Below are 26,159 nucleotides of genomic sequence, written 5' to 3' on the forward strand. Positions count from 1 at the left end.
ACTCCTGCTCCAAGGAACTGCCGGTATCAGCACTAGCTGTTGTGGATCTTCAGGAACTTGCGGAAATCTTGACGTCCCCCCGCAGTTCCTGTAACAGCAAGCAAGAATCTTTGTTCTCTTTTTGTCCCTGTTTGCGTGCCTTCTCAGCCAACGGTAAAAAAAGAAATTCAGGTCTCTGTGGGGCGAAATGCTAAATTTATGTTAATATGTTTTGGTCAAGTGTTTGTTCTGGCTCCTCGGAGCCTTTCGGTATGGCGGTAACTGGCTCAACTCCTAACTGGCAGGGGGGGTTTCTGCTAATAGGTGGCCTCGAGAGCCGAGATATGAACTGTAATGAGTTTATTCAGCTAATTAGTGAAAAGTATCCCGTGTTTGTTTGGAATAAACCCTTGATATGTCAGTATAAGTTCAGCCGGATCCTCCCGGGTGATACCACCAACAACTTAAATCCAAGCCTAAACTAGCGTCAAGCTTTATCGTGTACACGCTAGGCTAGGCAACTGTTGGCGTCTCAATGGCGACCAAGTTTAACCTTTTAGCAAACGTACGCCCAAGTAACTCACAGTAGGAAACTGAAATGCATAGTTGCAGACAATTGGGGTACCTTTTTGTGGTTGGAACTCATTTTAAATCATCCGTTGGAGCTTGTCCCACTCAGATTCGTATGATTATATCGTTAGCATAAAATTCAGTATTCATACAGTATTTAAATTGCTATTACAAATGGAATCATGATGCAGAGTCTCTCCTACCTCAGCCACTGAAGGTGTCCTGATGGCTTCCGTCACTTGTCTCCGCCTTGCATGGTCCACTAAGCCTGCGAGGAAAGGCCCTCTCTCGGCAGATTTACACATGTGTTCAATCATTTTGGATATTTTTTGCATCCATCCTTTAACTTGTACTTCTTCTTTTGTGTCTAAACCAGTGACTGGACCTTCCAGATCCAGGTGTCTTGAGATCCTTTATATATGCAGCACATTTGTTGGCTTTTGTTGTTATTTTTGTAAATTCTTCTCCAAAAAGCAAAGTTATATTGATTATAATCCCATTTATAATAATAATAATAATACATTTAATTTATAAGCGCCTTTCAAGACACACAAGGACACTTTACAGAACACAAGGACACAATGATGGCAATCTAAAGGGAAAACACCTAAGGGCATTGCACAGCTCTAAATGCATCTATACTTAGGTTATCGAATTAAATAAAACATTTTTAAAAGTGTTCCACGTCACATCCTCCATATTCAGACTTAAGTGCTTCCCCTTTTTAAGGACTGCGTAATCGGCTGAGCGTGACTCGGCATACCTGGAAATTACAGTGCCGAATATAAGAGCGCCGCTCCTGTAAGATAAAACTGAAAGTGAGTAAGGTGGAATTGCAGTCATTTCAGAGCATAATAAAGATCATAAGAAAGAAAGAAATTAGACAAAGTGAGGCAGAGGGTGAGACGTTCCGTTCAGTGATTTAATGTGCCGACGTACAAAGAGATAAATGCTTTTTACTGACATCTCTACAATGGCATCTAAAACATGCCAACGAACATGCACACACACACCCGAGCTCTCTCTTTCGCTTACATTATTATGCTGTCATTCAAGCGCACACGCACGTCCTAAGTCCCTATGCACATCATTAGACAGTGTTTCTCTCCAGTCTACTGGGAGACGAGGCATAAAAGAGAGCGGCCTCTGTTTACGAGCCTCTACTTTTCATCAGCAAGTTAATAACCAAACAAATGCTAATAGCTAAGAGTCAGACCTGGGTTAAAACGCACAAAGAACCAACGCGGGTCAGAGACTCAAGAACCTTTTATTAGCACGGGTATCCTATTTTGTAGCAAATCACCAAGCTGGAGTTGTACCCCACAGATATTATACCGAGAGACTTGACGCAAATAAGGATTTATCCAGAAATATACTGACGGGCTTCATTAAAAATCAAAGCATGTAGGTCATTTCTGAAACTGGTGCAAGCATATTTACGCTATCACTTAGAATATTATAATTATGAGCGTCTCATTGATTTCAGCATCTAATTAAGACAAACGCAGCTTTTTTCTTCTGCATCTGGTCGAAAGTTCAAATTTGAAATGTATTAATACTAGCAGCTACAAAATGTTCCGTCTGGTAAGCCGTCTGATGGCTTTGCCAGTGTTTCACAGGCTGCCGGCGTGGCCAGCGGATACCCAGATGACGGAAAGTGTGTTTTTGCCTGTTAGCGCCTTGAGAGGCACGATTGGACTTGGAGTTAATAGTTGAGGTTTACAAGAACGTTGCTTGACAAACGAGTCATGTTAGAGAACATGCCAAAAGGCTATAACAGGATGTTTCACCTCTTTTTCTCTCCATATGGACTGTTTACATGTCCAATCAAATGTGATTTGTCAATACTCCTAGGACTACAAATGGTAACCAGAAAGCTTCTGGTACCCAACTTTTGTCCCTTGCTTGCAAGTTCTGCTGGGTAAATTCTGATTTGGATAAGAGAATGGAGTTGACAGCAGATTTCTATGCCTCTTTTGCTTTGCTTTGCACATGGTCTATTTACCTGATTGCAAACAAAATCCAATCAAATATGGTTGGTCAGTACTTCCAGGACAACGGATGGAAACCAGAAAGCTTCTGGTGACCGCAATCTTGTCCCTTGCCTGCAAACTCGAGGAAAATTCAGATTTGGAGGGGAAAATGGAGTTGAAGTTGACAGAAGATGCTTACAATTGGGCAGTTTACCCCCAGTTAACAGTCTGAAACCACTACACAGTTTTTATTTGCGGCATTTGCTTGACGAATGCGACATGTTAGCTTGCTTGCTTGCTTAGGGTATGATAGGGTCTTTAGCCCCTTTTGTTTTCCATATGGACTGTTTACTCACATGAAACCAAAGTCCAATCAAACTTGATCGGTCACTACTACTAGGACTACAACTTGAAACCAGAAAGCTTCCGGTAACTGTCCCTTGCCGACAAATTCTGGTAGGTAAATTCAGATTAGGACAGAATGGAGTTGACAGTAGATGTTGCCGAGGGTATGACAGGCGTTCTGTCTCTTTTGCTCTCCACACGGAGAGCAAAAGTGTAGCCTGCATATTACCAGCATCCTCCAAAAGTGCTTGGTCAGTTACAGACTGCAATAGGATACCAGAAAGTCTCTGGTACTTAAAGGGGAACTAATGTTTTTTTACAACCTGGACCTTATTTCTGGCATGAAATACGATCGTTTACTCACCCGTATAACTTTTGTGTAATTTGCAGTCAGTCAGGAGATGTTTAGATCTGCGTATATCCATATAGTGGAAGTGAATGGGGCACCGAAACGCAGCCTCTAAATAACGCATTATCTGCCACGAAACTCGTTCACTTTCATTCAACGGGGAATAATGCAAGCATGCGATAACAAAATATTGGTGAAATGAATGAGTTTCCCTGCAGATAATGCGTTATTTAGAGGCTCCGTTTCGGTGCCCCAGTCACTCCCACTATATGGATATACGCAGATCTAAATATCTCCCGGCTGACTGCAAATTACACAAAAGTTATATGGGTGAGTAAATGATCATATTTTATGCCAGAAATAAGGTCCATGTTGTAAAAACCAGTAGTTCCCCTTTAAATCTATACCAGTAGATAAAGTAAAATAAGTGTATTTAAGGTTTGTTTTGAATAGTTATTTCAATCCGACCATTAATACGTAGCTCATACAACTGCTGTGCAGTGTGTTGTAACCCAGGTCTGTTACAGAGTTAGTGCCTAAGGCTCCTCTACACCACCAAAGCACAGAGACGTTTCTAGGTAGCAAAAACACCCTCACTAAGCAGTGATCATACGGTATTAAACACAGTAGCGGGCATACCAAATATCATACTGGCAATGCTGATCTGTGTTACAGCTTCAGGTCTTGCGTTCCGCGCTGGCTGCACGGAGGAACAGCTCATTGAGTCAGCTGACACGGAGCGCTTCATCCATGACCCGACGGGAAAACGCGTGACCCGCGCAGCTAAACACTGATTAACTGGAGCCCTCGCCACTGAACGCAGCGAAGCTGTAACATCTTTCAAACTGATAAAACGCTCAAGAGCAAGGTCGCACCTTGAAAAGCACCCCCTGACCCACATAGCTGGTCTGACTAATGAAACAATGTTTGTAACTGTGGGAACTGTTTCTGTTTTCACTCAGATAAATGGAAGGGAAGATGATGATAAAATGGGCAAAAAAAGGCTTCGAAGTTATGGATTTTTTTAAGCGTACCTGTAACATCCAGTCCATCCCCATCCATCAGTTCGATGTGTAATACTCGAATATACAACAGTGGATTTACATCATGGAGTTTAGACATTACTTACATGCCTAGAGTTAGATATTTAGATCAATATCACTCTCATGTACGGTAAATGCGATTGACCAGTTCCAAACACAAAGATAAGAAACAGTTAACTTGTCTGTGCAGAATAAATACTCCAGATATAAGGTGTTGTGTGGCTTGAGCTGATTTGGAGTCAATGGAACTGATTTTCCTTATACAATTTCTCCTCATCAAACACAAAACTGAGGAAATGATTTTGTCCTTTTGTCCTTTGTAAACATCATCATTCCAGTTCGTATTAAATAAATCAACCGCTGCATGAATCACATGGCTGCCTTGCAGTTCCACGTTTTGTTAAAGTGGCAAGGGAGGCAGCCTGTCTGGATCTTATTTTGGGGCAATGGGTGCCTTGACAACTCTATGGTTAAAATATGACACTGGAAAGTAAAGAAAATCTTAAAAATGTCAACCCAAGATTTCTTTTTTTTTTTCTTTGTTAGACCCCCTGCACACTTGCAGCTCACAGTGGAGAGATGAAGACGAAGCCGTCAGCTGCAAAGCAATTCAGCAAGTAGTATAGCTGTTAAAATATTTGTTTCCCCGATGATCTGTTCATTCAAAATTTGTACTGGATCTATGGCAACCACCCAGACAACTGCTGACTGGAGCCAAGCCCAGAGGGCGAGGAAACAGAAAGTGGATAAATAGTGTTTAAATTGAAATTGACCTTGTCAGGATGTAAATGCAACAATGATCTGATAATGTTTTCTCTAAGGTGGTGAAGGTTTCCCAGTGCCTTTTGTCCTAGCATGTGTCCTAGTATCCATTAATTGTGACATTTGATACTGGGTGGTATTGACATTTGCTTTCTCTGTGCCAACAGATGCATGACAGGGTTGTTTTCCACTAAAGGCTAAAAACTCTGGATGCAGTACCGATCCCTGCCATTTACTGCAGACACAGAGACAGAGGCATGGCATTAAATGTGGCGTTAACTCATCAGTAGATGCAGTTTATGAATATTCTCCCTTAGTGGCTGTGTTTACATGCACATAGTAATGTATTAATTCATTACACAGGGAGTTAGGCAGTGACCTAGACAGTAATCCCATTAACTTGTACTTTTTGATTATCATAATTGTATCATTTTTATATTTACTTTTCAAATTATAATCATACCACACTCATTTTGTACTCTTAATTCAATGTTATTTTATAGGATGGTCCATGTATCTTCCTCTGTTGGCAGAAAAATAGGTTACAGGTCATTTTCAAGGCAAAACACTGTGAGATAAACGAACGAATGCGACCTTGGAAAAGAGTCTGCTTCACTGCTAGACAAAACTGAACAAAATTCCTGAATCACCTGCACTTCTACATAACTACTGAATGCAACTCATTTTTCTGGGAGGCAAAAAAACCTGTAAGCATACATGACGATTATTTTAATAAACAGCTAAGAAAGATCTTGCACTTGTGAATTCCCAGAAACATTAGTTAAAATTAAATTAAAATATTGGGCACTTCTAAAGAGTCGTGGACTTGATTTGTGAGTATTAATGGCACCTCTCTTTATTATTTAGGTCCTAAGGGCTGGCATTCCTGTGCAGTTATTTCAGACTCTATTCAGCCACATTATGGAGTGCCTCAAGGCTCAGTACTTGGTCCCCAGTCTTTTGCTTTCATCTTAATAAAAAGGTAGTGCAGCTTGGACACTTAAAGGTAGTCCACTGTGGTTTAGTTAGGGTTAGAGCTGAAGAGTTGTTCTGAAGGCAAGTCAGATGAATTAAATTTCAGGCAAAACCCAGGGCTAATGGTATATAAAAAGGCATGGAAGTAAAATCTAGACTTCCACATGGACGTTAGACTTGCAAAATGACTTGATATTCTGCAGACAGTAGTCAGGGCTTATAAAGTTATTCAGTCACTATGGAAAGCATAGTAAAGATACAAGTTCCAGGTCTTGATATGACTGAAACCATGTATTTCGCTTTAGCGTATTAATGACATTTCAGATATTTTTGTTGGACTTCACAGTGGAAATGTTGAAAAACTATTTCATATGTATATAATATACGATATGACTTTTACTAATTAAAATTCAGTCAAAACCTTGGCTTGGTAATGTCCACAGACATTCATAAGCATAGCAAACTGTAGTAAACAGCCAATTAGGGGATGATACTGGGCAATTACCTGGACTCCTGCTACCGTCGGTTTACTAAAATCCAACATCCAGATGTCTCAAATCTGCCTTTGCTGAGAACTTGTGTAGTTTAAGCTGATTTGAACTGAGGTGTATGCATGGCCCAAGAGATGTCCAGTTCAGTACTTCATTTTAGTACATAATCACATACCTACATTCTGAAGATCTTAACTTTCTTACACTGCTGTTGTGCATGTAAACATGGCCACTGATAGACATAACTATTGTGGGTACAATGGACACTCCCATCCACAGAACAGGATGCAGAGGAGCTGGAGTGGGCGATAAAGAATGCTCACAAAGTCATGGAGCGCAGAAACTCGGCTCGATGGGCAATCGAAATTTAGCAGACCCTTGGAGGCACTGAGCGCTGTCCTGTCTTACACCTCTGACTGTGGCTAATCAATCATGACAGCAGCATGTGCACACCCTGTGGGTTGCCTCGGTAACAGACAAGTGGGTCGATAACAGAATATTGAGTGGGTGTCTGTAGTTTAACTCCCCCCACCCCACCCCACCCATACCGTCTTATGAAAAGTTATAATCCCCAACTGTAGTGGCAGATCCTCTTCGATACCCGCGTGAAAGAGCTCCGAAAAATGTCACAATGATAATGATGCACTGATGGATCTGGGAATTGGGGAGTAGTATATCAGAGGACATCCAGGCCGAGGATTTGATGTTTGCATGTGAAGATACACTTTGCATGTGCATGCGTGTGCAATCGTGCAGTAATAGCCTTCTAGACTGACATCCTGTGTTTTCTAAGTAACAGAGTCCATAGATTGGGTTGTAACAACATAATAACAGCAGTTTTTTGCAGTTTAGAATGTCATCACGGTCAGCCTTTGTTAATCCTTTCTTACTGCAGGGTTGTCAGGCCTCCTAGGACTGCATCGCAAGTGCTGGGGATAAACCGGTAATACCCATACCCAGACCCCCACCCCCCAACCGTTATTCAGGATGGACCTGGTGGCGTAAGGGCTTTCAGTTCAAATAGCCTCAGCACTCACACTTCTGTTGACTGAGGAAAGTAAAGCAGTCACCTGACCACCAGTTCCAAGGTTCAAAGATTGCGGTGATACGGTTATCGACTTAAATCCGGTGTACGGTATTTCTTACAATTCTTGGTAATTGAGCCGTTAATGAACACACTCCTCCCTTCCACCCGGCCTCCCATTTCACCGTGTGAACGTAGGGTTCCCGGCTCGAGTTGGGACTAGTAGTACTCCTCGTAGTTCTTGGGGTTGAGGCAGTAGAGGATCCCCCCGCCGAAGGAAAAGATGGTCCCGCCCCAGGCCAGGCCGTAGCCCCAGTTGAACTCGTGGTAGATCCTCAAGCTGATGGTCTCGATGAACTTGACGGGGTAGAGGACCAAGCTGCAGGCCTGGAGGACAACTGGAGGAGACATGTGGAGATTAAAAACAAGGCCAAATATAATACGTAGACGTAGATTTGGTATCTATGCTAACAGCCTCACAAAGCTGTTAGCATATCTGGAAAAGGTGGAGTGGCTTGTGGCAATGTGCTTTCCAATAGCCCTGCTGCACAAACAACCACAATAGTCAATGGGAAAACTGCAAAAATACCAACTAGAGTTCATAGGTGATGAGAAAAATGTACCAAAACAGCAGCTGTGGAATTGTACAGTCAATATGAAAGAAGGATGTGTGCTGGCGATATGTTATAAAGTAGGGGTTGAGGGTTTAATTATTAATTATTGAAGCGAAATTTACATGTCGTACAAACTTCTTCTGATGCAAAATGAGTCTCCTAATGTTTAATGATTTAGGCTCCATGGGACTGGGCCACACACACTCTTTTGAATTTTTCAGTAGCCTCTTGCAAAACCGTTTAAAAGCACCGGAAAAGTTGAAGAAATGAGCTCGGACTGGGCCACGACAGACAGACGCTCGCCCGGAGGCGGTGTCATTTAGCTCTGATGAGTTCATTTAGCACATTTTAGGAAAACACAATAAATCAAACCGGATGATGATGGAGGTGGAAAAAAAAAGGGGATGATATGAGGTGGGAGGTGGACATGGAAGCGGAGGCGCAGGTAGAGAGATAGATGTTTAAAAAGCCAGGAGGGGAGGGGAGGTGGATGGCAGTGGAACAAAGTGGAACACATCAGTTGTTGTTTTGTTTCCTTCGAAGAGAATTCATCTTGTGGGAACATAAACAAGCTCCTGAAAAATAGCACAAAACAATAAAAAGAAAAAAAAATCAAACCCCCTAATGCATCCAAAGAACATGCAAATATTAACGCAGATGGCGTGGGAAAACAAGCCTTAGGGGTGGTGTTTGGTGGATGTTGTGATCTATCATTCACTCAAGTTGCCTTTATAGTCCGCCCAAAACACTCAGCCTCTGTGCCGGGCTTTAAAGAGAGATACTTTGCTGAGCTTTGTTTGAGTGCCATCGCGGAAAAAAAGTACGGCATTTTGACAGCTGGTGCTTCTGTTCGGCTGGAAACCAGGAGACAACTCTGCTTTACGCCCTAGAATGACATATTATATAACTCTTTTTCATTCCAGTTGATTAATATTGATTCAAAACAGTCAGTTAGGACTTTTCTGCAAAGTGAAATGCTTTACCGATTGCGTGGGAGCATTTGGTCTGGGTTCAAATCGGTACTTTTCGTCCTTCCTAACTGGCGCTTGCATTATTATCCACTAGGAATTAGAATTAGCCCACTGTTACCTAGCTCAAGATATTTGTTATACTCCATCTCAAGGGTTCTACGAGTGTTAAATATGACAAATAGTGGCTTTAACTTATCAGAATTCAGGGAGCTGTTTGTTCCGATCCAAGGGCAGGAGCTAACGCCTCCAACAGACGATGGTAGCCTGTGCAAATAATGAATCTATACAGCCAAAACATACTGAGAAAAACTGGCTCAGACCTAGCCTGTGGGAATTTAAAACTACTTTTGTTCGATAGCTAAAGTCCACATGAGAAATAGCCTTAGTCTTTAAACTTTAGACAGCAATACCTGCCTGCTTATAATTTATTAATAGGCAAACTTGCAATCCACAGTTCCTTGCTGAGTAACTGGATGAAATCCATCATATAATACATATTCAAAGCATATTGCTGAAGTAGAATTTCAGCTAGAAAACCATGTAGAAGTCAACAAAACCCCATCAGCTGCCCTTAAAAAAGCAATTTAGGTACATTACAATGTCACTGGGTGTGTCAACCACCGACTGTATATAAATATGGACAATGCGTCCCCACTTCCTTGCATTGGCCAAACTGACGCTATTTTCCCGGGGATATGGGCGGCGCCATCTTGCGAGTTTGGAGCCAGAGTCTACACAGTACGGTCCGAGAGTGGAGCCTCGTAGGAACTGCGATATCGTTAGCCTGACTGCACTTCCGCCAGACTCACCTTTCGTTTAATTAATACTGCGCTCTGCTCTTCCTCCACCAGTTACAAGGAAATAGCCTTACAGAGCAGTTGGCAAAGCAACTGGTGGTCGCCATTATGTCACATCCTGTTTCTTTAGCTGCAAATAACTAACTAAAACAAAGCTTATCAAAAAAATTGACACTCCCTTTATACAGGAGGAGGTGGAGCTTATGACCTATACCGCAGCCAGCCACCAGGGGGAGCTCTACTTGCTTTGGCTTCACTTTAAGGAGCAGTTCCGCTGTTCATATTTATACTGTCTATGGTGTCAACATGTGAGATTCCTCCACAGTAACAAAGGCTTTTTCTTTCCACATTTCAACAGAGACTGTCAGTAGAGCTGGAAAGCTATTTTGAGCACAGGAAGCTGAAGTCCTGCTTATTTTCTGCAAAGGAAATGTTAGGTTAGTGTTAGCTGAGACACATTCAAGGCCCAAATGCAATTGTTCTGACCAGAGATTCCAAGAAATTTTTTTTCCCCAACTTTATTAACAATACTGACTTTCTCAAAGGACACAAATGATGTTTCTGAATCCATGGAGAGTACGTATTGATCAAGTGCTTACATGGTTATGAGGCTATTTAACAGATTATCAGGGCAGATTTGACCAGTCTCTTCTAGTAAAGGCATCCACATGAGGCATTTTTGTTCTGTCTCGCCTTTTATTCCAACTATTAGCAGAATAACCTGCCATTATAGATTTTCACGATGGGGTATATTTCAACTGATACAGAGTAAAAAATACCTCTGCACAAAATTATTGTCCCACAACCAACCAGATCACAATCCTTAGATGGCGTGTATGACTACATACCTGCATGAAGCCCGACAGAGCGATTTGAGTGGTCCATCTGATGTTTGCCAGAGCATAATCAGTTCCCAATGGAGTGACTACTATGGTTTTGCTCCTAAATCGCAGCAACAAAGTACTTTAATTGAACTAGAGCTCTGATTGGATTCTTCTGTATAGTAGCTATAACTATGGCTTAGCATATGAAGCCACTTGCTGTACCAAACATGTGGACAACGGAATGTGGACACATCTGGACATATGCGAGCCAGACCACCTCCTGGTTGGTGATGGGATCTCTCAAATGCGATCTCATTGCATCCTGGTGGTGTTAACGCCTGTCTTTTACATGATCGGATCACCCCAGATCGGATCTTAATGCGAGGTCTGAACAGGTCCCTATACTGTAGGAATGTTTCTTCATCAAGTCCTGTGTCAGGCAAGGTTCTAGAAAAACACGTCCAGATCCAGACCAAGGGGCTTATCTCGCTTTGCAGCTTCAACAGCTGTAAATGTCACATGGTCTTCTTCGGTGCAGCTCAGGAAAGATAAGCTTCTAAACTGGTAAAGCATGCAAAATGATTCTGTTTGAATGAGAACTTCATGTTATATTCATACGTAACAAGGATTCCAGTAAATTGAAGAGAAATCACGCAACTTCTGGAACTCTCTACGTCATCCCTTTCTACGGTTTACACTTTTGCACAATACGAGGGAGAAGAAATGTTTGGCGACATCGTGGTTGGCGAAATGCAACATTTCATGCTTGTTAAAAAAAAAAATATCAAATTTTCCAATTATTCCCAGAGGTGAGAATAACGGAAAATGGGGAAACTTGGTGGTCATCCAACTTGAGATTAAAGCTAGCTGGGGGGAAATTAAACGGACAGGCGTGACACTCCAACCCTGCCGGGCCTTGAATCATAAACTCATTTAATGAAAATCCTGTTTCTGAGAGAATTGTGTGAGTGTTACTGTGTGCGTTTGCGTGTGTGTGTGGACTGTCTTACTCTAATGAGTAAGTAAGGATTGTCGTTTAAATGCACGTCAGCTTTCAGTGTGATTACCCCGCCACCTTCCAGCTACCTTGTCTGAACTGACTAATTAAGTAATCTTCTTGTGTGTGTCATTAGGTGTGTATTGTAGCGCATAATGAGCGCGCGGCCCTCGACCCCATGACTGAGGATTGTATCTGGACCACAGCTACTTCTGTGCGTGTTTGTGCTCTGACCTGCAGCGAAGAGCATGCAGGCGACCGGGCCGTAGAACCGCCGCCTCGTGCCGATGCACACGGCGACCAGGGCGACGAGGAATGACATCAGCACCAGGGCCCCGCCCCCTAGCAACAGGGCTAGCGTAGCAACCTGCCAGTCTGGGAAGGGAGGGTGGGGGGGGAGAAGAGAAAGGGAAGAGAAGAAGAAAGGCAAACTGAGTGAGCACAATCAACCAAATGTAATGCATGTGCAACATGTTCCATAAAAACTTTATGTAGGAGAGGAGGCAAGGAACTATAAAATGGAAAGCTAGAGAACAAGAATACATTAAGGAGGAACAATGAGATGTACACTGGACATGGAAAAGAGCGTGAAGAAGGGAGGAAAAGGGATGGGATTAGTGTGTTAAAAGAAATAAAAAGTAAAGTCGGACAGTCAGACAATATATTTGGAAAGAAAGATATGGGGAATTAAAGGAAGGGAGGATGGGTAAAGAAAAGATGGCATTCAGAGAGACGGATAAATGTCAGAAAACCAACGAGGAAAAAAATTAAATAGCAAAGGAGGATCAAACGAGCGTAGAAGGCAAACAAAGGGAATCTAGGGAATGTATCTCAGAGCGGTTGATGGGCGAAAAAAGAGGAGAAACGTGCATAATGTTACAAGGACAGAGAGGGCAGCATGAACAGAAATGCCAAAAAGGAGGAGAAGAGGAAGAGGAGGAGGAGGAGGAAGGGGTGGTTGGTGAAGGTAAAGGGGGTGGGGGTGAAGGGACTGGGGAAGGAGAAGCGGCAAGTGAAAGTAATGAAGAGAGAGAGAGGGCACTAAGTATACCTGAGCTGACAAAAAGCCTTGGCTAAAAAGCTTTCCTGGCACGCTATCAAAAATCTGTCCACAGTTTTATATATATAGGGAGCGCCGTGGCTTGATGCACGCTGAAATACCACACACAAAGACACACCCCAGGTTCTATCGTTATAAATCCAATCCATCAAGATTTTTCCCCTTCGCCTTAGCGTTCCTTCCTCTGACATCTTTGGGTATGAAGCCACCAACGGCAGCGCAAACCGGAGAGAGCTGACAACTTGAGCATAAGAGAGTGAGATGCGGAATTATCTGGATTCGAGATGACATGCAGTCGGTTTGGTGCTTTTCGGGGACAGGCACAGATGCAAAATTAGCTTTGTCTAGACCCTCAAGGTTCAGGCAGACCAGCAATCTGAAGAGTTAAACCTGCAACAGGGGCCTTGACATCCAGTCAAGAGAAACGGCAGATGGAAATATCAGATCTGTGTGGGTATAGTTTGCCTCTCAATTCTTTTTACATCGGGTTAGCCTGGAAGGCAAACCAACTTTACCCCGTACAAAATCTTTTTGTGGCATAAAGTTGGTCTGGAAGCCTTCTGATGGGAACTGATTATGCTCCGGCAAAGATCTATGGTGGATGGACAGAGGAGTAACAACGGCGTATTCATATTCGCCATCTGAGAGCTGCAGTTGGAGAAGCAAGCTCTTTAGAGTCCACTATTGCATCTGTTGTAAAATATATTGACAGTCAATAGCTTTAATGGACTAACAATGATCAGAGAATAAAGCAGTTGTCGAGAATGCCTCACTCGCTTACCGTCAGCATTTAGTGGTTTGATTAGTTGGAGGACTATCCAGTTGCGTGCATCTACTTCCCTCATAAGCTCCCCAGTATTTATAGCACCATGTAGTCTAACTTGAAATGAATCAATGAAAACTTTTAATAAGGTCCCAGGTCATGAGTTATACACTTGACCTCCTATGTAGAAACCAAAATCTTGCAAGCTCCATTTGAAATCTGCATGAGTTCACGAGAAAGGTCCATATGTACGGTCTCCTCTGGTGGTATCCACAAGAGGACTTTCTGGTAAGCTCATGTTTCAGAAGTTGTGACATTTTCAGAAATAGCGGAGGCGAATGGTAATTTGATATACTGCAATTTAGCCATTTAAAAAGTTATGTTAAAATCTGTATACGTCGAATTCAATTCAATTCAATTTTCAATTTTATTTATATAGCGTCAATAACAATACAAATCGTCTCAAGACGCTTTACAAAAACCCGGCCTGAAACCCCCAGAGCAAGCCTGAAGGCAACGGTGGCAAGGAAAAACTCCCTTGCAATATGCAAGAAAGTTACCTGGTCTGTTGTCACCCCCTTGAACGCCAAGCATTTTCTGGACCAGACTTCCCATATCATCTCATATCATAATGGTTTTGCCTTAGCTTCCCAGCCTGCCATACCCTGTTTTGTTCTGTGATACAACCTTAGTCTGAGAACCTGGATCTAGATCTAGACTTAAAGGGGAACTACTGTTTTTTACAACCTGGACCTTATTTCTTGCATAAAATAAGTGTAATTTTGTGTAATTTGTAGTCGTTCGGGAGATATTTAGATCTACGTATATCCAAATACTGGGAGTGACTGGGGCACCGAAACGCAGCCTCTAAATAACGCATTATCTGCCGCGAAACTTGTCCATTTCACCAATATTTTGTTATCGTACGCAAGTGCCATTCCCCTTTGAGTCCGGAGTTACCTGTTATCATCATTTGGGGTCTGTAGATTGACCTACAGACCCCAGTTGATGTCTTCTGAACTGGATGATGTCATCTCTGAGCGCCACACGCATCAGCGACTGTCGGCTTGTTTATCTGTAATTTGCTACTGCTAGTTTCTGAGGTTGTGGACGAACCACTGTTAGGGACTCCTAACACTGACTGAAGATGGAAAATTTAACTGATATGCACTTTCCTTGAAGTTTGGGTAATATTTGTGCCACATTTAGAGATAAGCCTTGACACAGCACTGAATAAGGTCGCGCTAGCTAATAGTCAGTCACAGTAGCTGTCTGTGTTTTCCATTTTCTCAGCAGTGTCATTAACTGCCCCTGACATTATCATCATTTCATTCAATTAAGAGTTACCGAAGGAAGGAGAAAGCCCTCTAGGCTGACAATCTTGCAGACTTACTGTCGAAGCAAGCTTGCCAGGGCAGCGGCAAAGAGGTCAACAAACTTATTCCAAAGATTTCGATATAAATTTGGAACCATTCTGCTCTTTTCTGGAAGTTGTTATCGAAGAACAACGTCAGCTGAATGTGTAAGCAGTGAATGCTTCCATTAGCTTTAGCAGTGGCTAGCTTACTTTAGAAATGTTTTGACGTCCAGCAATTGCAGCTGTTGAAGTTGCAGTCTCAGTTTAAATGAATAGCAGAATACAACTTAAAATGGTGCAACCCAACAAAGAATAGATCGTCTTTGGACTCTATGGCTCCCCACTCTCTCAAAGGTCAAGACCAAGAACGAGCACATACAATCAAAGATGAACTCGGCCTCAGAATGTCATGTGGATTGGAATGAATCGATTTCTCTGTAAAAAAAAAAATGCCCTGCTTTCACATGCTGCTGTGACTGGGCCCTTTCACGTCCGGACACAAACACACACGCAGTCATCTAATCCATGAGTGCAAAGTGAGATGTGACCATTCCTCTAACCTTTTATTTCACCTGTCTGCCTTCACGCAGCGATCGGTTGTGCTGTTGTCAAAGTGGCCGGCAAGCCGTAGATCTTAAAAGGCAACTTTAAACTTCAAATTCTGGATAAAACATCAAGTAAACCATGTGCGATGCAGAAATGTGGCTGCAGATGTGAAATCAGTTCACAGCAGTCAGCTTTAAAGGTGTAATGCCGGTCCAATTAACCGAACCTATTTTCAACTTGTTGCGTCAGTACAGATGATTGCTAAATTCACTGCTCTAGCGTGGAGAAGAAAAAAAAAAAAAAGCTTCCAAAAGATGGATATGGATGGTGGAGGCGAGAGATAAGGAAAGATGAGAGATTTCGAAGGGGAGGGTGACGGAGATAGAGGTGGAGATAGGTGGCCAGTTGGAGACAGAGAGGGAGGGAGGAAATTGAAGATGAAAGTGAGGAGGAAGTAGGAAGGGGGGAAATAGATGGAGAAAGATGGAGCAGGATAGAAAACAACCACACTGAGGAAATTCTGTTGCCTCCCTGTGGGTTGCCCAAAAGGTTGCCCCATATACGCAATGCGGCGTACGCATGTATGAGGAAGGTGAGGCTCCGTTCAGACCTTGCATTAAAGTCCGACCTGGGCAATCCGATTACCTCTTTATGCAAATAAACCCTGTAGAACAGCGGCTGTCTTTAATGGATCTCTATTGTTATATTGGAACCACAAATAGCTGTTTGTTGTGTTTGCGACTTAGGGTGATGACTCATATTTTGGAACAAGCTGTGAAGTTTCTCTCTTTCCCGCTCACTGAAAGCACACTATTTTTAATTTATTTATCTCCTCCCTGACAATTTTAACTGAGCTCTGCAAGCTTCCATACGTAAATAACGTAGTTGTGAACTCAAACACGTCCTCAGTGCGTCCTAGGTATGTTCACACCTGTACTAGCCCAGGATGGATGTTAGCGCAAGGTCTGAACAGGGCCTGGGACAGGTGTCAAAGGTAAAAAACAAGGCTCAACTGGTTTATTATTCATATGTCTAACTTCCCTTGGACAATGGCGCATGCTCACGCTGTGGAAGCAGCCCCAACTAATCAAGAGTCAAAGGAAAACCAAAAGGTGTCAAATGAGAAGGGAAAACAAAGGTTTTGTAAAAGTGCGGCCCAAGAATGCCTTGGCTACTCAACATGCCTTAGTCAAATGTTTCAGAGCACGTAAATCTGCAGTACAGAAACAAGTGTAAAGATGCAGTTTGTCAAAAAACTGCAGGGTGGGTCATCACGATTCTCCCGTATAATGCATTCACACTAGGGACAGTTTTACCCGGTTTAAAAAAAATCAAGATTTCATGGTTTGAAAATGGCTCTGCATTCCGTCTACCGCTTTGAAATCAATATTTCAGCACTGGATGAAAAGCTAGTGGGGTGACCAATGAAGTCACTGGATTCATCACGTGACGGCCATGAAAGAGTACATCAAATGTTATGGGAATATTTGATATGTTAAAGTTGTTTCAATCCAGACTGGCCCCCCATTGAGCTACTCCGCTAAGACGGCTAAAAATATATTTTATCTTTTTTACACATGCAATATGCAAAGCCTTCTTTCTCTGTCTCTCTCTCCCCCCCAACCCTACAGCAGAGCTGATCATTTTAAATTGCATCCAGGGAACTCCAAGTCATACAGCATAGGCAAATTTGCTCCCACACACGCATTTCGGTGCACGCAACTTGCAAGCTTACAAAAACATCCACTGTGCCTCTCGTTTCCCACTCACACACACAGCGAAATACCTCTTGGTGTAATGTGACCGTCTGCCATGTGACAGGATTAGCACGCTGCACACTTGCTTTGCAGTAAAGCCGTCATGCTCGCTGACTGGAACTTCTGTGTTTCTGCATGACAATCCTGTTGCTGCAAAGGTACGCTCATTCATCAGTTAGTTTCAATCATCATTAACCACAACACTTGGTGGTCACTGTAACAATCTGACAACTACTGGCACTGCGTTTATCCAAACAAGGAATCCCTACATGTGCCACTCATACAAAGTAATCATAGTTAAACACACCGTTAAACATCATACATACAGGGAGCAGAGTCCAACACTGATGCGGTCTGCGAACCTTTATTTGCAAAGTCAGGAACCAGAAGCAACCAATTACCAACATTTACTTCTGAATCAATACCCTTTAATGTAAGACCATTTAACTGACCTGACAAATGAAGCAGAAAAGGGGCTCAGAGCTGGCCGCTGACGAACATTCTGGGCGTCCATTCAAAACCGTCGAAGGAGGATGAAAAATGAGGCAGGGGTACGTTCTAATTGCGATGGCGGAAGCGTCTTAAAAGTAGGGATTTCTAAATTGTCCGGGCTTCCCCGCGTAATGCAGCTAACCAGCAAAACTCCATTAGTATTAGGGACTTGAACTAGGGAGTTTAGGGACTTGTCGAGCAAACCATATACATAGCTGAAAAGCCAAGGACAAAAAAGAGACTTCAGTGAGGTGGAATTCACTCAGTTAAGGGTCAGGAGTGAACCAAAAAAAAGGGTTATTGAGACTGGAAGAGATTCAGTTTGAAGGGTTTTACTTCAGCGATAAGACAAAGACGTAAACGGGCAACCCTTCTCAACCTATTCCCGGGTGACAACTGAAGAAACTGCTCTTTCCCTCTATTCTCCACTTATTTTTAAAACCCAGTGTCGTTTTCTCCAAATTTATTGGCGGATTTTTAGGTACTTTCCTCCCCGGAACCTGTCCAGTTCTCCTAACATCTGGAAATCCCCTACTACATTAATTTATGAGGGCCACATTCCGCCTCGCAATTACCCCAAATATTTAAAACTGTATTTAAAAAAAAAAAAAAAGCCTGAAGTTTCGCACATCCTTCAACCTCTGAAATGAGACTTGAGTGTTTTACGCACCCACCATCCACCCCAACATCTATAACAAAGAATCTAGTAGTATAGACTTGGAATTTCTAGAAGACGTTGCATTTCCGGAATCACGGGAAAGAAGAGTTACTTCAAAGTGATGTCTACGGCTTATGTATATGAATCTGAGGATTGTTTAGAATTCATTAATTTCAATATATTTACATGCTTTTTATGTTCTGCCATATGCTTTGAAGAAAGCTTGGCAAAATGGATTATGTGTGTTTGGGCACCTGCCCGTCCCCCGTCACGCCCCTTGAGATTGTTTTGTGTACGGTGGTCTGGGTGTTTTGGAAGGGGGGGGGTGGAGGCTGTAGGTTCGTGGCTATTCTCCTGTCTGTCTGCCACCGAACCTGAATGCCACATCATTTTCCATGCCTCGTTCAGCCGCTACAAATAGAACGGGAGTCTCTGGGGAGGTAACTGAGGAGGAGGAGGAGGAGGAGACGAGGGGGAAAGACGCAAAGAGGGAGAGGCTTGACCTCCCAAGAAAATGAAAAGGAGGAAAACAGACGGAGAGGTCTGAGGAGAGGGAGACTGGTGAAATTACAAAGGGGAAATGATTAACATTAGAAATGTAACAATGAAGCCCTTAGGGAGGAGGGAGAGAGGGATAGGACGCAGGGAAGAGAGGACAAAAGGGAGCGACAAACAAGCCAAAAAGGGTGGAGAACTGAGAATTGAGAAAAAGACTCTTCATTTAAGTGTACACATGACAAAGACTGGGAGAGTAAAAGCAAAGAAGGGATCGATGGTGCTGATATAGAAAGATGAGAAGGGCAAGAGAGCGGGGAGGCAACATTAATGGACGTTTTTAGGTCTCCACTGGTGACTGAAGCAAAGACTGATGAATATAGGTCGAAATAAGCCACATCCGAGATCCGACATCTTTCAAGGCTGGACAGGGTCAAAAAAAAAAAAAAAAAAAAAGTCGCCCGTCTTTCTTGAAAAACTAAATACGGAACTGAGTAGACACGCAGCGATAGTTTGAATGTCTGAAGCTGAAACCGAATCCAACCTCAGGAAGTCGTCTCTCAAGGTCAGCTGAATGACAAAGCCACTGGTAGCAACAGTGCGTCTTTTGTTCTCGGCGCTGTCTGGCGTAGAGTGTTGGAAAAAAAAAGAGAGAAATGAAAGAAAGGAAGGATGAAAGAAAGGAAGAGAAAACGGTTATGAATGAAAGGAGCAGAAAAGGAGGGGTGGTGGTGGTGGGGGTCTGACTTGACGGGAAGAGAAGAAGCAACCAGAGAGAGGATAAAGGAAGAAAGAGAGAAGTCTGGCTTCAAGGTAAAACTTCTCAAGGTTCAAACGCGCTTTCAGCGGAGCGTAGAGTATAAGTGAGTCTGCATGAGTGACAGATAGAGGTTTCTTCGATATCTGCAAGTAAGGTAAAACACCTACGCCAAGATCCTTCCTCTAAAGTCCTATCCCATCCAAAAGAATTCACATCCAGGATTTCTACAATCATTCTCAAAGGCTGGTTGGTTGTTTGCACAATCGGCATTCTTCAGATATGACGAGATGTTTGCCAAAAGAGACACACACTTGGCAGTACTTAGCTCTATGAGTTGGAAAGTAATGATATGGTAAGTTCTTGCAGTTGGCAAGAACTTACCATACTGGCCCAAATAAAAAAGGGCAAAACGATTAGGTGTTGCTAAGCTAGCAAATATTTTCAGTCTTTTAGAGTGAGTCACGGCTAAAGCTTGGTCCAGTTTGTGTGAGTCCCCGAATGCTCCCTAAAGTGTTTTTGCTGCCAAAAAGGAAGTCTCCCGTCAGACAAGAATGACATCTGAAACAGGTGATGAGCTCAAAAAGACATTCCAAAACAATTGCCTCAGAGACAATAATTCTGAGCCTCCGTGACTTATTGCTCGAGATAGAACTAATGTGGGTTTTATGTGTTACCGTATGTCTTGTCTCACTCCCGCAAGAAAAAAAAAAAGGCCTCGGCGACGATATTCTGCAATCAAGATGACTGTCAAAGCGTCGGAGAATGGAGGGTTGCGCAATAAGTGCAAACAGAGAGAATGAAAAGAACAGCTGGGACTGCTGCTTAATTCAGTTTACATAAAAAAAAAAAAAAAACGCCAAGCATTGTACCAGATATTAAGATTTGCATGAGTGTACATGAATGTAGAAATATATGGGAGGGAGTGCTTTTTCTGGTGACTATTAATGTGGCTGTGCAAGTATTTTAATCATACTTGCATGAGTTCTAAGCTACTAGCTAGCTTAGAAGATGTCAGTTGGTCATACTTGTAATTTCATTATGGACATTAGCATGCTGATGTTAGCAATTTTTGGTGACCCCAAAAAGAAGTCTTAGCTCGAGTGCCAAATAGATAAGAGAATAAACTAGCTACTCCAAACCTCTCACAATTTGTTTAATGGAACACACACTTCACACTTAAATGCAAAGACCTTGACTTGCAGTTGGTCTGGAGTCACTATCTCGCAAAAATCTGCCGTTCCAATTAAATCGTCTGGGCAGGATACAAGGGTATCAGGGATGTAGCCATACACGTCATCTGAGCGCCGTAGGGTTGAATTTGTTCACAACAAAATGGCTTAATCCGCTATTGGTCTTTCGTAAAACGGTACTGCCAGTGAAATAACTTTAAAGGCCGAAATTCAGGCGGGAGTTGAGTAGTGTTGTTGACGGTGGTGGCGCCGCAGATCCGTGCGATGCAGAGGTAACTAATTGTCCTGTTACCAAAGATCATATTCAAGAACAGAGTCTCAATGCGCCAGGCTAGACTGGGATCTCAATTTTACTTTCCGAAACCAGGCTGTAGTACCTTATGTCGCATTCACATTAGTGGTGAGAGTGCAACAAGCTACACTACATTTACAACAGAACCTGGCGATGTGTCGGACATGGACATCCGTCGCTATGTGTTGGACATCAGCTTTTTGCTATGTACATCAAGTTGAGCTGGTTTCAACTTTAGTTCGCCGCTTCACCAACGTGTTGATGCCTCGACCAATCATTTGCTTCACCCGTTCCACAAAAACCCGTTGATGCAGTCAACGTGCGCTTAAGTGACACTCCAATTGTAGCTTTGGTCACTCGTATTGTGAACGCACCACATATCTTCTGCTGGTTTTAACGCTAGTTCAACTACTTTGGGCTGTTTAGCCCCCTTCTTCTTAGCTAACAGAATCGCAGGTGGCGGTGGCAATCCGACAAGGCCGAGAAAGGCGCCACTTTTGCTTTGAAGACAGTTGTCAAATTGAATCACCAGTACCACTGTTCCCAACAAAATACTGATTATTTTGTACGTCATTCATTCCGGAACTTGACTGATCGATCAATGCATCAGTCACTCATCAATGTATCCATTGGTTTGAGTAAAGAAAGCGATTAGTACTACAACTAGAGAGCTCATTTTGGAATTACTACTCCATCATGGTTCGCACAAATTCCATAAAGAAACATCAGCATACTTGAGCCCAAAAAACACATTGCAATATCTGGTTCGTAGAGGTATTTTATAGGTATATTAGTTCATTTAAGTATGTTTTTATTGTTTTTCGCTTTATTATGATGAGAGCAGGCGCAATTGCGACCGATCTTCAAAAGAGGCATGTTCAATAGCCAACCGTCTGTGTTCCTAAATAAAGTCAGTGATGGATAAGTGGTTCCTAATGGCCTCAATTATTCTTCTCATAACAATGAAGTAGTCAGGAGGGTCATGAGTGGCCCAGGTGGACTACTAAGCACCAGATCAGAGGCTGAGAGGCTGGAAGTCAATAAAACTGGGGTATAACAGACATTTTGTCCTTATCATATGACTGGAAATAACAAGAAAATGCATGAATTCCTGTCAGTTGAGTTTGCTTTTGCTCTTCTCGGACTAATTATGCTTTCTATCTTCTCTAAGTTCCGAATATTCTCCCTGAGGACTGCATGAATACAGAAAAGATCAGCCCCTCTACATGTCTTCTTTTAGAGCTAGCGCATTTGTGCAGAGCTCGCTGATGTTTCTTTGTCACTTTAACCCTCAGATTTAAGTAAAGGCCAACAAAGCAACAGAGATACTGAGCTGCAATCTATTTTTGACTATGTGGCCTTCTGTCTGCCGCATCCTGTGGATTTGTCTTGATTGTGGCCCAGAGACAATGTCAATATGGATGCTCATGCATATCAATGCATAATAATGGCCATATATCTGTCCGCTGTTACTTTCTGTACTTGCAATCTCTCTTTATCTTTTCCAAGTCACCTGTTTAATGCGCTGGACGTTCAAACATACCTGACAGCTAGAACTGTAGGAGCCCTTGATTAGAGCCTTTTTCTTGCCGTAATCAATTTTCACTACAAAAGGAAAATCGTCCCTCTGAATGAAAAAGACGAGCTTAATTAGCAGGAACCGTGCAAGGCGGGGCAGCTGGCACAAGCAGGGGGGTGATTTACTTTTTCAAGATCAATGCACGTGCGCTTGTAACGCTCACGCACTCAAGAGCCGGGCGCAACGGACACCTAATTAGCGAGTCCTGGTCTGCAGTCTGAGCGCGAGGAGCCCAAATAAAAAAAAGTTGTGGTCACAAAATGTGTCTGTGAACGTGTGTGCGGGCGGGAGTGTTCTCAGGTCCTGTCGAGGGAAGGAGGGAAGGAGGGAAGATGCAACAACGGAGTAATCAGAGTGTGACATGAAATATTCAGCCGGGCTTCAGAGGAGAATGTCCAGAAATAGGTCAGCTCAACGCGGTATAGCCTCTTATTGGCACACACACACACAAAGTCACACACTGGTTTTGCACGCCGACGCGGAGACACTCCCCGTCTGTTCTGGACACACACTGACACAAACACACACATCCTTCCCCAGCTAAAGGGAGAGGAGCTAGGGCGCATGGACTGGTAACACATTAGCTCTGCGGGCTTCTGGTTTTTCTATATTCCTGGGTTTACGGCAGGTTTTTTGATACTAAAATGCTGGACCTCATCCAACACCTCTGATCAACCCATCCTCAGCTCCTCAAGGACCTCTCCCGGGCATGAGAACAAGGCTGTTTTCTAAACAACAAAAGAATAGAGATGATTTTTTCCCCCCTTACACTTTCTTTCTCCTGTAGTTTTGATGAGTGAATTACTTTGGTGCACCTAAGTGGCAACACCCAAGACAGTCCTCTCGTGCTCTTTGGCATGACGGCGCTCTTTCATCATAAACATTCAGTGAACAACATCATTAATTAGCATTCTAGCGCTGTAGCTAATGATTATTTATTTATTACGCTAGCTAAGGTGCTATTTTCCCAGGCATACAGGCGGCGCCATGTTGCGAGAGTCTGCGTGGCACGGTCCAAGACTCCACGTGGAGCCGCGATATCGATGACCCCGCCCACATTTCCGCTAGACTCACTTGTTTTCGTTTAATTAATGCTTCGCTCTTCTCTACTTTCACCAGGTACAAGGAAATGTCGGATTATTCACTGTACTTATTTTAAAAACTTTTTTTAACAACTCTTGCGGCTTTACGGAGCGGTTGGCATGGCAACTGATGGTCGCAAATATATCACATCCTGTTTCTATAGCGTCAAATAATTAACCAAAGAATTTGTGCGTCGACTTCATATTAACTATCTAAAATGACTGAAACCATCCTTGACGTGTATTTTAGCGTTTTAGTTTGGCCCAAGTCCCGCCCACTAACATGGAGGAGGTGGAGCTTATGACCTATACCGCAGCCAGCCACCAGGGGGTGCTCTATTTGCTTTGGCTTCACTTTTAAGGAGCAGTTCCGCTGTCCATCTTTATACAGTCCATGTGCTGTACCTACACTGTCAATTCAGCATAGTATGTAGATACTTTTAAAGATTCAGAACTTATAAATTAAAACCATCTAGTGGTCACTAGTGGTATTGCAATGTGACAGCATCCAAGTTAACTTACGCATTTAACAGGTCACCTTAGCCATGCTTTTAAATGTTTTAGTGTTTTTAGAAAAGTGCATCACAGCTGCCCAGAACACAATGTGACGGACAGCGTTATATATTTTTTTGACAAGCAAAATGACAATCCCCTCAGGTATAGAGTGAATTACCATAATTTGGAGAAGCTCAGAGTCTAGTATGCCCACACATGTGAGTTAGTGCTTACCACATGGTTTGCAAATGTCGCATGTCTGCAGTGGGTGTTTTGTTTAAAGCAGGAACAGAGGAGGTATCAAATCGAAATATTAGGGGGTGTCAGCTGGAGATAGAGGCCTGTGGTGCAGGAAGCGTTTAACATTTTATTTTTGATTTCCTTTTATAGTCCAGCAGAGAGCAAAGATGAAATCATTCTGGAGCGTCAGTGTGTCTGAAGTGAGCTCCAACCTGACAAAACTCATCCATTTCAGCTCCACCATTATTACCGCGGAGTTCCCAGCGGAGTCACAGGTTGACAGGGGCTGTCGGGATGAGGCTTTGTCATGGTTGGATAGAGACTGCAGGGAGTCACAATACCGGCCAGGATCATGAACTTCTCTCTGACTCAGGGGCGGCTGTTTGAGGGTATTTTCCTCTAGGGATGCCCTCTCAGAGGTGCTCCATCCTCATGATCGGCTTCAGCATCAATCCTATCTGCCACTAACTCCTTCTAATAAATCCAAAGAGGTAACAGCAGTCTAACAAATACTGGTGGAGTTGAATGAATGAATGAATGAATGAAAGAAGCTCCTGTTTTGATTTTCACAAGCCCCCCCCCCCCCCTTCTTACAAATTACCTGAGTTCAGCGTGCTTTTACACTGCCAGTTCTCGGTGCTCGCCGGCTTCCAGCAGGACTCCCACAGGGACAGGTAGTACTGGTCGTCGGCAGTCACCCACGCCGGGCTCATCACGGCTCCTATGTCCAAGCAGAGCGCCAGGAAGACGCACACGAGACCGACCAGCTTCAGCGGCGTCAGCGGGGAGCCGCGCGCCGACTCCTCCGTCTCGGTGACAGCGGAGGACATGGCTGGGGGCGGCGGTGGTGGTGGTGGTGGGGATGCTGGAGAAGTGGGTGCGTGTTGTGTGGGATTGGTGTATCCTTTCTTTCCTGCGAAAGTCGGGCGGGGAAGTCTGAGCTGAGTGGTGTTGTTTGTTGATGGTGGTGGTGGTGCAGCGGCAGATCCGTGCGATGCGCGCTGGACCGGACGGACGCTGCGCCTCTGGGCACCGCTGCCGCCGCGCACCGGAGATCTCCGCCGTTTACAGGCTGACGTCAAGGCTCGGAGGGATCAGCAGGTGCTACAGGGTCCTAGAGAGAGAGAGAGGGAGAGAGAGACTTCCTAACTGTGGCTGCAGGCATGGTGTGATGAAATACTCAGGTCCATTTGGCAACTGTTCCATTAACCCACATTTTTAGTCGGTGTCATCTCTTTACTTCTTCTCGGCTGCTTCAGATCCTCCTCTACACTGGCACAGAGCCCGGTCAGAAATCATTTTCGTTGTCTTGCCCCAAAACGTCCTCAAATGTTTAGATCAGGGGTCTTCAACAGGGGGTCCGCGACCCCTAGGCGGTCCGCGGAGGTACTGCAGGGGGGTCGCGAATTTTTTATTTTTTTCCCCCATAAATTTAAATGTCTTTAAATACACATAAGTAGGGGGTACTCGCTCCATCTCTCCATTAGTTTGGGGGTCCTTGACCTGGAAAACGTTTATTTAAAAAAAAAAAAAAAAACACAACAGCGCATGTTCTGGCCACAAGGGGGCAGCAGAACCAAGCTAAAACACAAAAATAACAAAAATGAATGTTATGTAGTCTTGTATTTGTGCACAGATCAGGCATAGCATTATGGCCACTCGCCTAATATTGCGTAGGT

General features: G+C 43.4%; 1 protein-coding gene across 1 annotated transcript; it reads right to left on the reverse strand.

Moving 5' to 3' along the window:
* Positions 1-7,730: 7,730 nt before the first annotated feature.
* LOC311509633 (transmembrane protein 47-like) lies at positions 7,731-25,310 on the reverse strand (the record flags this gene model as incomplete). Its single annotated transcript, XM_084574873.1, has 3 exons — positions 7,731-7,909; positions 11,949-12,089; positions 25,082-25,310. 3 exons carry the CDS (start codon positions 25,308-25,310, stop codon positions 7,731-7,733), a joined length of 549 nt encoding a protein of 182 aa, XP_084430999.1.
* Positions 25,311-26,159: the final 849 nt, after the last annotated feature.

The sequence above is a fragment of the Chelon labrosus genome (genome assembly GCF_963514085.1).
Source record: "Chelon labrosus genome assembly, chromosome: 24".
Lineage (NCBI taxonomy): Eukaryota > Metazoa > Chordata > Actinopteri > Mugiliformes > Mugilidae > Chelon > Chelon labrosus.